At 29.4% G+C, this 15,045-nt stretch overlaps 2 protein-coding genes across 3 annotated transcripts in view; one reads left to right on the top strand and one right to left on the bottom strand.

Annotated features, from left to right (window-relative positions):
* Window positions 1-923, bottom strand: part of Dap160 (dynamin associated protein 160) — a 110,260-nt gene extending 109,337 nt beyond the window's left edge. Inside the window, exon 1 of the mRNA XM_067049625.1 lies at window positions 849-923. The gene's annotated coding sequence lies outside the window, so the exon portion shown is untranslated. The remainder of the gene's footprint in view (window positions 1-848) is intronic.
* The window catches only part of Orct (Organic cation transporter), a 130,663-nt gene that overhangs the window by 11,041 nt on the left and 104,577 nt on the right, over window positions 1-15,045 (top strand). The window contains exon 1 of one of the 2 annotated variants that reach the window (XM_014420448.3): window positions 11,910-12,323. The exons of the other annotated variant lie outside the window; for it this stretch is intronic. Within the exon in view, the coding sequence (XP_014275934.1) occupies window positions 12,004-12,323 (320 nt within the window). The 5' untranslated portion in view covers window positions 11,910-12,003. Of the gene's footprint in view, window positions 1-11,909; window positions 12,324-15,045 lie in introns of those variants that run through there. 2 annotated transcript variants of the gene reach the window in all.

The raw sequence follows: 15,045 nt of genomic DNA, 5'->3' as shown, positions 1-15,045 counted from the left end.
TACATAATAACCATTGAAAAAATGCAGAACAAAAGTGGACTACGACGATAAAATAACAATTTTCTAAAAAATTTTTTCTCGACCCCTAGGGCGGATTGGTAAGCAGCCTCGGACAAAGTGTCTAATATTTATTGTGCTAGTATTACCAAAAAAAGTTTCATTGAAATCGGTGATCCCACGTGCGTAGTCTCCCCATGTGTAATGTGTAATGTGTAAGTAGTATAGTGCCCGTGGAGCAGTAAGAGCAGATACATGGTTTTTCATCTCTTCAAAATACCGGTTAGTAGTTATTTTTTATTCCCTCTTTTTCTATGTATAATATAAAATATTTAAATTATATCGCCTTGATTAAGTTTTCTGAATTTCTGAATGTAAATACACACATTTATGCCCTCCATTAGGGTTGAAAATAGTTAAGAAAATTTACAGTCTATATTTAAATTTATTTCTTCAATAAAATAAATTAAACAATTATAAATAATGTTGATTACATTATTCTAGCCGGATCCCATGAAATAATAATAAATTTTGATTATTTTCTTTTAATTAATAAAAATACTTTTATTTTAAATTCTGAGACATTTTGAAAGTTTTAATTTTATTTAATTTGAAATAAAATGTATTATTCCATTGTTAGAAAGGCCAGTAAAAGTTTATTTTCCGTGCAAAGGTCGTATACCCCTAGTTGGCATCGTACCAGTCCTTGAAAAAAAACAAATACCTAACACAAATGCTGGAGCCGACAGTAGTTTATGACCCCTTCAATCTTCTATTTTATAATTTATAAATTAATTTTTATTAAACATTTACGTTAAGTATACAATGTTATTACAAATATTCTTTCAAACCTTGAAGCAGATATTCCTCATAGTCCAGTCAAAGCGTCTCGAGCTTCTAAAAACAACGAAGGAACTCGACTGAGGCCAAATTAGAGGCAGTAGTGAGATCTGAGGCTTACACTTTGATCCAATACAATACGAGAGGAAAATAGTAACAACAAACCCATTTTGTTTACTTATCTCATATTAAAATGTATAGTATAGTTTTAATTTTAATTACATTTTAGTCTGTTTAATTAATTATAGATTTTTCAATTATATAACAACATATGAGTAATTATTCTAGTTCACAAGCCAATAAATACTCCAGGCACCTCTAACGTTTTTCAAAGTTATTTAATACTTTTGTCAGGATTTTTTTAAATTTAATAATAATAAGAAAAATTGTTTTTGGTTTATTATGATAGCTATATAAGGTTAAAGTTATTGGAATAGCAATACAATTTCTATTATTAGATTTTTTTTCCCAATGGTTCATAGCAGGTAACCACGCGATAGCTAATGACTACAGATAACCCGCGGGACGACACAAAATTACTATTTGAAATATTATTGGTCAAATAAAATTATTTTTTTATATGAAATTTTTTTATTTCGTTATATTTATTCAACCTGTTAACCGGGGAATTCCCTTTTTAATTATAGAGGAAAATACAAAATAGAAAAGAATACCAAAAAATAAAATAAATGGAAACATCGAATTAAAAAATCATAAATTTTACGAACAATTATAAAGATTAAGACAATAAAAAATATAAAAAAGTTAACAGTTACAGAACAATAAACAAAAGCACACAAATAAATTAGAAATATTGAGTTAAAAAAATTAAAATTTATATATATATATATATTTATGTATAAAATTATTTTTTTCTTTTATTTATTTATTGCTATTTACAATTATATATTCATATGCATACATTCAGTAAATTTGATTTTAGTTTATAATGGAGTCATATAGGCGTGTTGAGAAACTAGCCTTTGGTAGCACTCTAATGACGTTTTTATATTAGCAGGTCTCGTGGCCTTCTTCTTTTCAGTCGCCTCGGAGGATTGCCAGAGATGAAAGAGGAAGCAAGGTTAAAAACTAGTGGGTTTGTGTGGTTAGGTAGTTTATAATGGGAGGGTTATTAAGGTCTTTATGTATGTCATAAAATGCTAATAAGCCGTGTTTTTGCTACTTCAAAATCCAAAATCTTAGTTGCTTATCAACCTATTTTCGAATATTGGTATTGAATAGGCGTTGAGCAAGGGTAAATTAAATTTTAAAAATTTTGTTATTTTTTTCCATGTTTTTTTGTAATCTCGTCCATTTTTGGGATAAACGTAGTTGAAAATCCTTTAGTTTTCAGCAGGCATATTGAAACGTTTAGATAAGAACTAATGATATTTTATATTATATTTGAGTACAAATTTCTATCTTTCTATTAAATTTGAATTTTTTTTTTAATTGGAAATGTTCTTAGAACGCCATCGATATTATTTTCAATAACGAAGCATTTTTATTGACCAATGAATCATAATAAATAATAAAATAAATCAACTGATTTAATTAATAATCAAACATTTCGTAATAATTGTTTTGTTTGTTATTTACTTATAATTAATAATTTAAAGAGTTCTTGAATATTTCTTAATAACGAGCCAGAAGAGCTATAGTATAAAGTAGCATACAATTATGAACCTTTTAACTAAGATAGATAGTTAAAACAACATTTTTCAAAATCATGATTTGCATTAAAGATACCTTATTAAAAAACCTCTCACTGAAATGAAGTAGCTCTTCACAATGATTCAATGTTCAACAAAAACTGGATGAAGATGTTTCGTTATTTGGATCACTTATATTAAGAGGAAAGGCACATTGAATTATTTCACAATGGTTTATTGACAACTGAAACCCACTTAACTTAATTATGTAAGGTTTTCCTTTTTGAGTTTTTTTTTAACTAAGACTGAAATATAATTCCGAGTTTTTGAAAAAAAAAGTGCTTTTCACTAGGCTGTGAAGTTCGAAAAGTGAACTGAAATAATTTCGACCGCATTATTGGCGTTTCGGCCCACTGCACATCATCTCAAGGAGACGACTGTCTGGATCATACATCGCAGTATTGATTAAATCCTCATGCCTTCAAGTCTGGGTAAACAGACGTTTTTGTGTTAGTGCCAAGTAGTAGGTCATATACAAGATATATCTTAGTCCTGTCAGACGTAGAAAAAAAAGCTGCCGGAAAGACATAAAAACTGGATTGAATGATAAGTCGACTACTGCTCGAGAATCATTAAGAAGTCGCACAAATACTTAGCAATGCTACCATGTATCTTCAGCAACAGGTTTTTTTTAACTCGAGTTTTAACTATCGTCATAAGCACACTAAGGGTTTTCTGTCCCAAAACCTGTAACCTTCATGCGCACTCCAGTTTGAAGATAGCCAAAACTTGCGTTGGAACAGACCTAACAGTAGAGAGAGAGAAATACTTTATTCATCCATGCTGCCTAAATAGATCAGGTTGCTATCTCACACAGCATACTTATCAATCCGTAATCGGACATATATAAATTACACTTACATGGTGTAATAAGATATAAAGAAAACATTTTTTTTTCCCTACAGTTTCCTTTTACAATCAATTTCGGTCTATACACCAAATACAAATGTTTCAATTCATTCCTTTTTTCTTTCCCATTTCTGCTCCTCCAATTTCACCATTTCACAATTTTTTAATTCACCCGATTAACAAATTTTCTCTCCGGAATTCACCCTCCTAGATCCTCTTCAGTGACCCGCTAAACAAATTCAATATTAGACGGCAATGTGAGATCAGACCATCATTCATAGTCACAGCAGTAGATCAGTTTAGCAAACAAACAAATAGATACATTTTACGAGAATAAGACTAACACATAGATTCAAAGAAAAATATAATAAAAAGCCGGTTACAGGAAACATTTGAATGGATAAATAAGTTTAAAAAAAAAAAAAGTACTAATAAAATAAAATAATTTAATGAATAAAAGATTGAGTTAAACGAATGGTTTGATACCGACACCACAAACAATTGTTGTTTTAGTCCACCGAAACTCATCTTGAACATTCCAACAAGATACTCTAAATTTTTAGGTTCATTATCTACCCAATCAAAATATTAGTAAACAGCTTCTGATGGGCAAAAGAATTGTAAGCCATTTTGAAATAGTGATTCTAAGATTATAAACCATTTTGAGAAATACAGTTTTAAAATACAATTCAATTCCCTGAAGAAAACCTTTTTTTTCTACCTCATTTTTTTAAAAATATAAATACAATATACACAAGTCTTAAAACTTAAACCTAAATCTAAATATACAAATATGTAACTTGGTACTTCCTTTGCCTTACGGCATTAAAATGGAATGGGGTAGGTCCAGTGAAGCCGCTGGCCGGGGGGTACAAAAACGGGGAGGGACCGCTCCGCTGGGCAATAAAACTTGCATTTTTTAAAATGTAATCTCTTAATAAGGTCTAAGCCGTTTTGCATATTTAAAATCTTATTTATTTTATTTTAATATTATATTTTTCCTTGTTAGTATATATTTTTTTGGTCTCGCCATTGACTTAGTTCATGAAAAAATCAGTGCCATTAAATGATGATTATCTTTACTGTTTTAATAAATTGCTAATTTTTTTTTGTAGAAATATCATCGAAAAAAACTAGAAAAATCATTATCAAACTATTATATAATGGAACAGTTTGAGCTACAGTGACAAGGTAAATACAATTTTCATCTCTTCAACCGGAGCTGTTATGTCAGATCTGTTAGATTAAAAATCATTTCGAACAAAAACAGATTCAGAAACCTCATTAAGGATCCTGCATGATTTGTGAATTCATTTCTATGTAAATTTGTATTAATGTTTTCTTTATTTACATTATTGCATTTTATTAACTACCACGATTTCTCCTTTAAAAAAAAAAACACAGAAACAAAAATATTCCATAATACAGATTTTCTAGAAGTAACTCGGAGGTCGTGCACAATAATGATTAGCGAGTAGGTTGTACTCTTAACACTAACGTAATATATAAAGTTTTATTTTATATCTCCGGTTCTGATTTGTTTAAGTAAACCCTGTTTGCCCCATTTGGTGCAGTTTATAGAGCCCTAAACCACTTCCAAGTTCGGTGTAGATTTGGTGAGTCGTTTTGAAGTTATTTCTATTTTTCAATTACCGTAAGACGAAAATTTTGGACCAAACAATTTTATTTTTTAATTTTTCCAAAAATTCGTATTTAAGGACCTCTCGAGAAGCTTAACGAAGCTTTGTTTCACTTCTAAAAAATATTTTACCACACATCAATCGGTCTGAATCGTTTCAATATAATAACGTTAACATCATCTGGGTTTGATCCCTTTAGAATAATATACAAGCGTAAAAATTAGGCTTTGAAGCCTTAGAGTAAAGTAAAAATTAAAAATAAAATTATAAAACGTCATAATATATAATAAAACAGTGAATTCGAAAAGATAATAATGAGAAACAATAATTAACAAAGTATATAAAATAAAAATAGAACAAATAAAGTAAAACTATATGTCATATCATAAAACATAAGATGACTAACTTTTGATAATAAATAAAAGGAGAAAAAATATATAAAAAATAAAATACAATTAAACTAAAAGTAATAAATGTAAAGGTACAATTTCTACTAAAATAAATATTTACAAGTGTAAAACGAAAAACTGAAGCATTAAATACAGAAAATATATAAAGGTTTTTTGAAATTTTCAATTGTTATTCTTCCGGAATTGGGTGGTCAAAAGGTGGTCGAAGATACGGGATTTGAAGATTGGAAGGGTATTAGAACTACGAATGAAGGAGGGAATGGAATTCCATTGGGAAGAGGAGCGGATGAGGAAAGATCTACCAAAGGCTGGGGCTTGATGGGCTGCTACACGTGAGTGGGTATTGCGGGAATGCACTGAGGATTTAAATTGAAGGATATCAGAGGTGTAAGATGGACGGCGGGATTGGATAATTTGGTAGAGGAAGGAAACAAGCAGTACTAATGTTGAAGAAAAGTGAGATTATATAAAGGCTATTCATATTTTATATGTTATATATGTCAACATGATGAATAAATAAATTATTTCAAAATAGAAAAAAAAATTAACTAAATCGGACCAATCAGTGTTAACGTTAGATTAAAAAAAATAAATAAAAGTGCGGTAATTAAATTCCATTCAGAACAAAAAGAAATAAATGAATTCGGACAATTATTAGCTAAGATACAGCTAATTAAACCGATATTATTTTAGAAAATACAAAATTTAGGCGGGTTCTCTTGGAATTTTGCTATTTTTTAGTTATAAATTGAAAGATGCATGTCTGCGCTTTTAACCTTCATTAACACCATTTAAACTTAATAAAAGTTACCACGAAACTGGGAAATACTGGTTTCAAATAAAGAAAAACTCTATAAACATTTTATTTTATAGCTCTGATTCTAATGTGTTTAATTAGATCCGATTTGTGCCTTTTGACGCAGTTTATAAAATCCTAAACCACTCCCAAGTTTCGTGTAGATTAGTTAAGTCATGTTGAAGTTATTTCTATTTTTTTGCCATATATTTGTATTATATAACGTTTTTTTTCAGCTATAAACCAAATAGATGTAATAATCAATTGATTCAATGATTAATCCAATTTTTAAATAACTAAATATATATTTATTTATATCAAGTTTTTAATTATATTCAATTAATTTATCTATATCATTAAACCTAGCAATTGCTAACCATTGCCATCTCTGCTATTTTTTATTATTAAAGTAATAATTGTAGATCGTTATGTCCTGGTTAAACACAGACATTCTTGGGTCAGAGCGGCGCCGGTTCGATTTCTCAACTCTTCGTCGCTGGCCCACAATCTGCTTGTGGCATGCCCCAATATGGTGAATACCTAATTGTAGCACGCATTATGAAAAAGTGACCTATGCCACCAATATCATTAAATATTTTGTACTTATATTCTTGATTAATTATCAATAAACGTACAAACATAATTTAATAAGTCCTTTTTTAAACTTTTGATGTGAGATGTGCAGTCTCTGGCCTACATTTATGGAGTCTTATCTTTTAAAGTAGAAACCGATGATGCCTGAATGTGCAAAACGTCGAATGGTGAGTCACTTAATTTTATTTAAGAGACCTAAAGACTCGTGACAGATATGTCATCCAACCAGTAGTCCAACAGAGAGTATGATAGTGCTTGTCTCCATGCTGAAAGTAAACCTAACCTCGCTAACAGTTCAACTTGGCGAATGAATGATAAAAAATTATCATCAAATATAATGACGACAATACTCACCATATAAATTTTAATAACTAATACAAATTATATATAAGGTTTGTAGTATTCAGGTTCTTGAGCGATATTATCAAGGGTTCTACTTGTGGCTGTTAGTTATTAGGCATGCGCAGATAACCTATAGTACGACAGTAGAGATTCGACAAGCAAATACCATGTTGCACCCGATATTAATGGCTGCGACAGCTGTCATTATCACCATTCGGGAAAAACTAGCCCTGAAGCTTTATTTTAGGATTATCCAATAATATCCTATCTGTATTTTTTGTCTGTTTGCTTAGATCTCATCAATTATTTATTCATTGCAATGTTTAATGAACGACCTTGGTGATACAGTACGCACTAGTTATCTCACCGTTAGGGAACATTATGCCGAACAGACGACTGTCAAGATAAAGTGTATCAGGCATGGCTGTATTGATTGAATGTTCATGCCCTCAAGTCTACTCTCTCTAAAATTGTTCCTTTCAGTTTGCACAATATCCAGATTGAGTAAACAATCAAGTTATTTTTGGTTCCACTTTGGTAAAGTCAACAACGTAAAACTTGTTTGCTCTAAACAGAATCCCCAATTTCATTTTATTTTTTCGTTGTGCTATGTTTCCATGAATTTTTTTTAGGGTTGCCGTTCGATAATTATAGATCATTGTATAAACTTATTTATAAGAATTAATTTAGATAAATGATAATTATCTATTTTATTGAGCTCTAATACTTTCTGAATTGGAATTGTTCGTTTTCTAAACTCTTTTTGCGTGTTTACCCATTAATAATAAGACATTAATTGAATACTTAACCAAAGAATATTCATAATATAGAGTATTATTGCGTTATAAATGCGTCAAGGCTAAAAAAGTAAATAAAGTATTTATTGATGAACTTAAGATATAAGTGCAGTGATTACTTAGCTAGGGAGATGTGGTTGCTTCAGGTAGTGTAGCGATCGGCCTCATTTATTGGCCCTCTGATGCTGTCGTCCAAACCTTTCTCATCTGTGGCCAAGAAGAATATTATCAATACCGAAGACCAGAAGTGTACAAGTATGCCTCCAATCCGCAGGCATCATTGTTTACCAAATGAGATCGGAGTTCTCTTCTATTCTCTTATCTACCTTGTTTTACTCTCTGCGTTCTAGAATATCTAACATATTCCTTACATAAGTTTATATGGGAACAAAAAAAAATTGTTCCATGTTTCCTTAACTTCCTATTAACTCAAATGATCAGTCGTGTTAATTTGGTTTAATTTGATCGCAATTTTTAAAATTGGGTTAAAAAGTTTATTCATCAAAACTGGGAATAATTTGTTCGAAGAGAACGAAAATTCAAAGTACAGATGAAAATTATTGTTAAAATAGAGCTACAAGATTTCAAAAATCAAGCACAAAGCCTCAAAAATAACAGTAAATTCTTAACCAATCAATGTTTCGCTAATTCAGGTATTGTCAGTATAAAAAAAAAAAATAAGTTCACATAACTGCAGACCAGATAAAACAAATCTCACATTAACAGTTTAAAAATATACTAATAAAAAAGAGCTAATAGATCATTTTCAGTAAGTTGCTAATTGTCTTGGGATGATACCATTCGAACGTCGTTAAACTTAGTTCCTTCATTCTAAATCTGACTTTCCTAAACTGCTAAACGATTTTCGAAGTAAATTAAAAAGTATGTAGCTATAGGTAATATTCATGAGGAATGCTAATTTTCCAGTACAAGCATTCAATGCGATTTCATAGTGGTAAAAAAGGAAGATTAAAAATTTATGTACGATAAAACATATTAAAAATCATTCATAAACATTGAAAGAAAAAAAAATCATTAATATAAATTCTTCAAGCCATAAACCAATTATCCTTACCTTCAGTGGAAGAGTTATTCCAAGTTTATTCTTATAAGTTGTTCTTCATTGTTATTCGAAGAACAAACCGATTATGAAGTCAATAAATTATTATTGATATACAATACTCTGCATGGGAAAATACACCTGAAATAAAGCAAAATCTCAAAAGTAGTAACTACCATCAAGTTAAGCTCGTTACAGAAAGAAGAAAGCATGAAAAAGATAATTTTACGAACAAGAAACACAAATATCTGAGAAAAATGTAGATTCAATATTGAACGAAATGTTTCGATGGAAAGAGGGTGTTAACAAAATTATAACTTATAGTATCAAAAATATATTAACTAAAGCGGGCTCCGAAGTTCTAGCACTCATTTTCCTGGTTCAATTTTTTTCCACCCAATATTTTCCGGAGATCAAAAAAAGTCCTAAAAATAACAGTAATTATGTATTGAAAAGAGGATGAAACAAAAAAATTGGTGATCAGAGGTAATCTATGTAACCCTTTTCCTCTATCCCAATAAAAATTCCCCATCCAAGAGTTCACCCTGGCTTCAATACTTTTTATGCGCCACTGTCTGCCTGGTTCAAAATTTCATAGTTCACCTTGTAGGAATTTGATTACCCATCTGTTTTGCTGATGTTTAATTTAGGATTTAAGGCTCTTATGTTCTTCAAATTAGGGCAGGAAAGGCGGGTTGTCACCCTACAGGTTACCAATCTATTCTAGCCAGATTGGGAAAGTCTAGATTTATTTGGGTCCGCCAGTAAATAAAAGTCAATCCACCCAGACCGGATTTGGTCCGGCACAGTGAATGGTAAATTTATGGTTCAACACAATCGGCTATCAACGGCCTCTCACTCATCTGTATGGACCCACACAAAAACCAAGGTAGATTTTTTATGAAATAGATTTCTTATTTGTATTTTATGGAAAACATAATCCTACAATGTAGAAACTGCAAAAAAAAACTTGTTTTGAAACGATCATTTTTATCATAAGTATATAAATATAGTAATAAAAATGTCAAATGTGTATAAAAATGTGACAGTTTGTTAAATCTTGTTTTGTAAATATTTTATTTTTTTCTAAAATACTCTCTTTATTTTCTTAACTGATTTAATATTATTTTTAAAATAATAATAATAGAAGAATGTATTATAATGTACAGTTGTAAATAGCAATAAATAAAAATTAAAAAAAAAAATTAAGAAGAAATTTACATATACGTGTATAATTTTACCTGAGTTTATAACACTTACATATTTTAATGTTGAATTGTGTTAAATCGAAATTCATAGCGTTGTTTGAGTACAATATATAATTTTTTTTAAATGAGATTAAAATAGAAACATAATTACGGTTAAGGAATAGCTGGCAAAACATGTTGACAAAGCATCCTGGGTTAACGTTCTTATTCTCTACTATGGACTTGGCGAAGTTTGTGATCATTTTTCTCCCTCAGTAGCAGAAGAAAGCCCGTGAATTGGGAGCTTTTAGGAGCTCAATAATTTATCAAGTTGAAAATCCATTGATTCCGATAGAACTTTTATCCAAGTTCAGTTTATATATTTTAACGTAACGCCCTACAACATGCAGGTAAACAATTGAATTAATAAACAATCTATTATGTAAAAATTAATTTTTATTTGTTCGTACTTTATGCACAGTCGCACCGATTAGATGGGGCTTTTGGCTAAATGTTCAGGATTTTTCCGAGAAGAATATTTTTTGTTATATATGTATATAAATTTGGTATATAAGAATATTATTTAATTTTTTGGTAAGAATTATTAAGAAAATTAAGCATTTTTGGGGCATAGCTCACAAAGTATATATTCTCATCATGTTGATTATATGCCAATCGATTTGTCTCTGTTTGAAAAATTATAAAACAATATTAATGATCCTACTAATTTATTTTTTATTCACTAAAAATCAAAAAATATAATGAGGATATCAGTAATGTAAGTCAACAAAGTCATATTCATTTTTAGCTTCGTCTCATAAAGCCCTCATATACCATTTTTCAGAAAAATTAAAATTTTATTGCGAACATTGTTCATATAATCGTTCATAACTTCTGCATTTTATATCATTCCTAAGTTAATAAAACCGTTGGAAAGCCGTATATCCCCTCTTTTAACCTGCATGATAGCAATAGCGAAGTATTGCCTGGTCTGTTCGTATTTTATAAGAAATAATCCATACTAAATTGAAACAAATAATTAATTATTTTGGACTGATTTTATTTCGTAATGACACCAATACCTTTTTGGGGGAAATTTAATCACTTACAGCCTTTTTAGGATTATTATAAGCAAATATTAATTAATTGATTATTATAACAATATGATATCAATCTAATTTAAGAGTTTATTATATTTATTAAGTTTTAACATTTTTTAAAAATATAAATAATGCTTATTTAAGTAATGTATGACTGATAGTTGGTACGCGAATGAATGAAATGAAATTATATGCAATTTTGTAATAGTATAATATAATAAAAAAATGGGGGTAAGGCTTGAACAATAAAAATACTTCAAGAATTTCCATATGAAATAATTAATAAAATATTTTGAAATTTTTTTTTACCCTGTAAAAATTCTTTTTTAGCTTCAACTGTTGACAATAGTATTAATACATGATTTTAAGATTATTTAATTTTTTGTTTAATGATGCTTTATTAATGACTCTCCAAGATGTTGAGTATTGTAGTCCATTTAAGTACCTGATGACTAATTAGTAGTAAACATAGACCCTAAATACTAGCCTGGTCAAGGACAACCGCTATGGCAACTTGCATCCTTTCGATTTCGTCTTTCCACTTCCATTTAGGCCTGGAGGGGTGAGCTGCTAGAACAAAGAGTAGGGAGTGATCGGGACGGAGGTTGTCGTTAGTAGATCAGTCCATCCAGTAGTCAACAGGACACCAAGACGGTACTCTGCCGAGTCGCGCGCGATAATGGAGGAAAACGGAAAAGCTGAAAGCGGAAACGGAAAAACCTATGTTGAAAATGGAATCGGCAATAGTGAAGTAGAAAGCTTAAAAAGTGAAGTCGAAAACGTGAAAACTGAAAATGAAAACGTAAAAAGTGAAGTCGAAAATGGAAAAATTGAAGTTGAAAACGAAAAAAGTGAAATCATTAACAGAAAAATTGAATTCGAAAACGTAAACAAAGAAGCAGAAAACGGCAAAACTGAAGTCGAAAACAGGATAACTGAAGTTGAAAATGGAAGAGCTGAAGCAAAGAACGGTACGCAGAATGGAAAACTTCCAGAGAAGTAATGCCTACTTTATTTATTTATTTCATCATTATTTAGAAAATAATTATATTAGAATATTAAATAGTTAATTGTAAAAAGAGAAAAACATAATAAAATGTAGTTCATTCTTTTTAAATATCACTCTTATAAATCATTTATAACTAGATGGATTAAATATAAAAGATATATGATATATATTTTTACAATTGATTGATTAGTGTGATGTGTTTTTAGCAAACAACCGTTTTCATGATTAAAATTATTTTTCTTGTTCATTATTACTTCCACTTACGTATTTATGAAATATATATATAGTATGGGGAATTATTGTGAACGTGAAAACGTTTGCACCCGAATTTTTAATAGAAAAACGCGTTTTATGCTCCCCTTAGTCCAAATAACAAAGCCTCATAAATTGCTATAGATGAGCGTTTGCTGACATCCAAGTTCATATACAAAAATTTGTATGAAATGGAATTCATACAAATTCAAGGTAGTCATTTTCTCGGGATGTAACTGCATCTTTATCACTTAAATCGAACGTACCGGAAGTGCCATTTTTACCATGTAATCATTTTATCCAAAATTTCTCCTAGGATTTTTTTTAAATAATAATATTTCTAGATTAATAAGACACTTCTCTTCGAGGTAATGTACAATTTGTACTTCTGAAACGAGCCATAATCACCGATTGTCAAACATATTTTTGAAAAGTTCATTAACTATATTTCAAGAAGTTCCTAATAGGATTGACGGGCCCAAAATATATCTCTAAGCTCTTAAAAACAAAAAAATTATTTAATGACATCTATATTTTTTGTTTTAAACATATTGCTCTAAATTATAGCATTTTCTCTGATATATTTTTTAATTGAAGCTTTATCATCAGGACAACTGTTTAGTCTGCTAGGCCGCTCGAGTGTAATCAAATTATGATGACTGATTCTTATAAGAACTTAGATTCTAAAAGTGTTTTTATTCTATCTTTTTTGTCGGTTTTCGGCAATATTTACGCGTAAATCGTCAAATACAGTATAATGGTGTTTTCGGTTATTGGCAATTTAATTTATCACACCTTCGGGAAAGAGTGGATAAAAAAAAAAATGGTTATCAATTCATCCTATAATTCCATTTATCGGAATCCGTAAATATATCTAAAGCTCTTAAAAACAACAAACTATTTGATGACATCTATATATTTTTTTAAACATGTCGCCTCTTCTTTAAATTATAACATTTTCTCTGAAATATTTTATTGAACTAAAGCCTTGATTTTATCATTTATCCTATGATTATCCTACATATTCCTTTAAAATCAATTTTTAAATACAAACTATTGAATTAATCTATATCAAACCTACTTGATTTATACAATCCAGAAGCTTGACGACCTTGGGTTTTACTGCTTTAAACAAAACAACAAAAGTACTTTTTATTTTCCCAAGCTCTTAGGCACTTGCCTTTCGGCTTTGAGGAACTGAACTAAGCTAACAACTACTACTAAATATTTTTATTATTATTTTTTATTTAATACGAGATTGGCCTTACATGGTTAGTATAACAGTTACATATTATTATTAATATGCAAAGTGTGTAGCAATAGAGGATCATCTCTCTAACCTCTACAATTTTAGAAATTCCGATTTTATTTTAGCTAGGTCATATCAATAAACTCATGAACTGGAACTTCGGAGGGTATTGCTATTTTTCTAACCTTTACTTGCTTTTTTCCAACGCACTAAAATCTTGAATTTCCAATGGAACCTTGAGATCTAAGAGCATAGGTAAAAGGTTTTGAATTGATTAATATATAAACAAAATTTTAAAAAAAATTAATCTATTCATATTGTCAAAAATGCCAATTAATTTTTCCTAAACTCTCAGGAATACATTAATATAAAGGATTTAATACATATTTTAAATTAAATCAGTAAATTTTGACTTAATTTAGGATTATTATATCATTGTTTTATTTCCAAGGGCTCCACGAGTGTTAATACGAAGTTTTGAACAAAAACCAATGTTTTGAGGCGATGTTGGCAACGAACCAGGAAATTTAGAAAAATAAATTGTTTTCTGATAACTTAGGAAATTTATGAATGAAAGGAGGGAGATATCTTCCATATCAATTTAATTTTTATTTTAGTTCTATTTTTTTTTTTTTATTCCTTTATTCACAGGTGCCAATTACAAGAACAGACAATCAGTGAATTCGAACTATAAATTTGATAACACGATTTGATAGCCATAAAGTAGAAAAATTACCATTGATATTATGGTATACTGCTTGGTCCCTAATCCAGCTTCTACAAAATTAAATATATCCATATCTAAAAAGTAAAGAGTTTTTGACAAATTCTACCGCTAAAACTTTTTCAATAACAAATTAATTTATTTACAAGATAAGGTTCCATAATAATTTATAAATAATTATTTTTCAATTTTTTTTATTTTCAAACCTCTTTATTTTTATATATAGTTACAGATAATAAATAAAGGTGATTTGATGGGATTTACATCAAAATTTAAAAGTTGTTTTGCAGGTTATTCTGTCCGGGTCATTGATTATAAGTCAAGCACACTTTTTTTTTTTTTTAATTTATTAATTTTTAAAACTTTTAATTTTCAATTAATCCACACTATTTTTCAAAATTGAATATATTAATTTTTATACAAAAATAAGTACAACTTAATTGTTGGGCACGAAGGATCTGACCATGTACCATGAGAAAGTTTGTAA

The sequence above is a fragment of the Halyomorpha halys genome, unplaced genomic scaffold, assembly GCF_000696795.3.
Source record: "Halyomorpha halys isolate HHAL.00 unplaced genomic scaffold, Hhal_1.1 Scaffold270.1, whole genome shotgun sequence".
NCBI lineage: Eukaryota > Metazoa > Arthropoda > Insecta > Hemiptera > Pentatomidae > Halyomorpha > Halyomorpha halys.
This window is presented reverse-complemented; position numbering and strand designations above follow the sequence as displayed.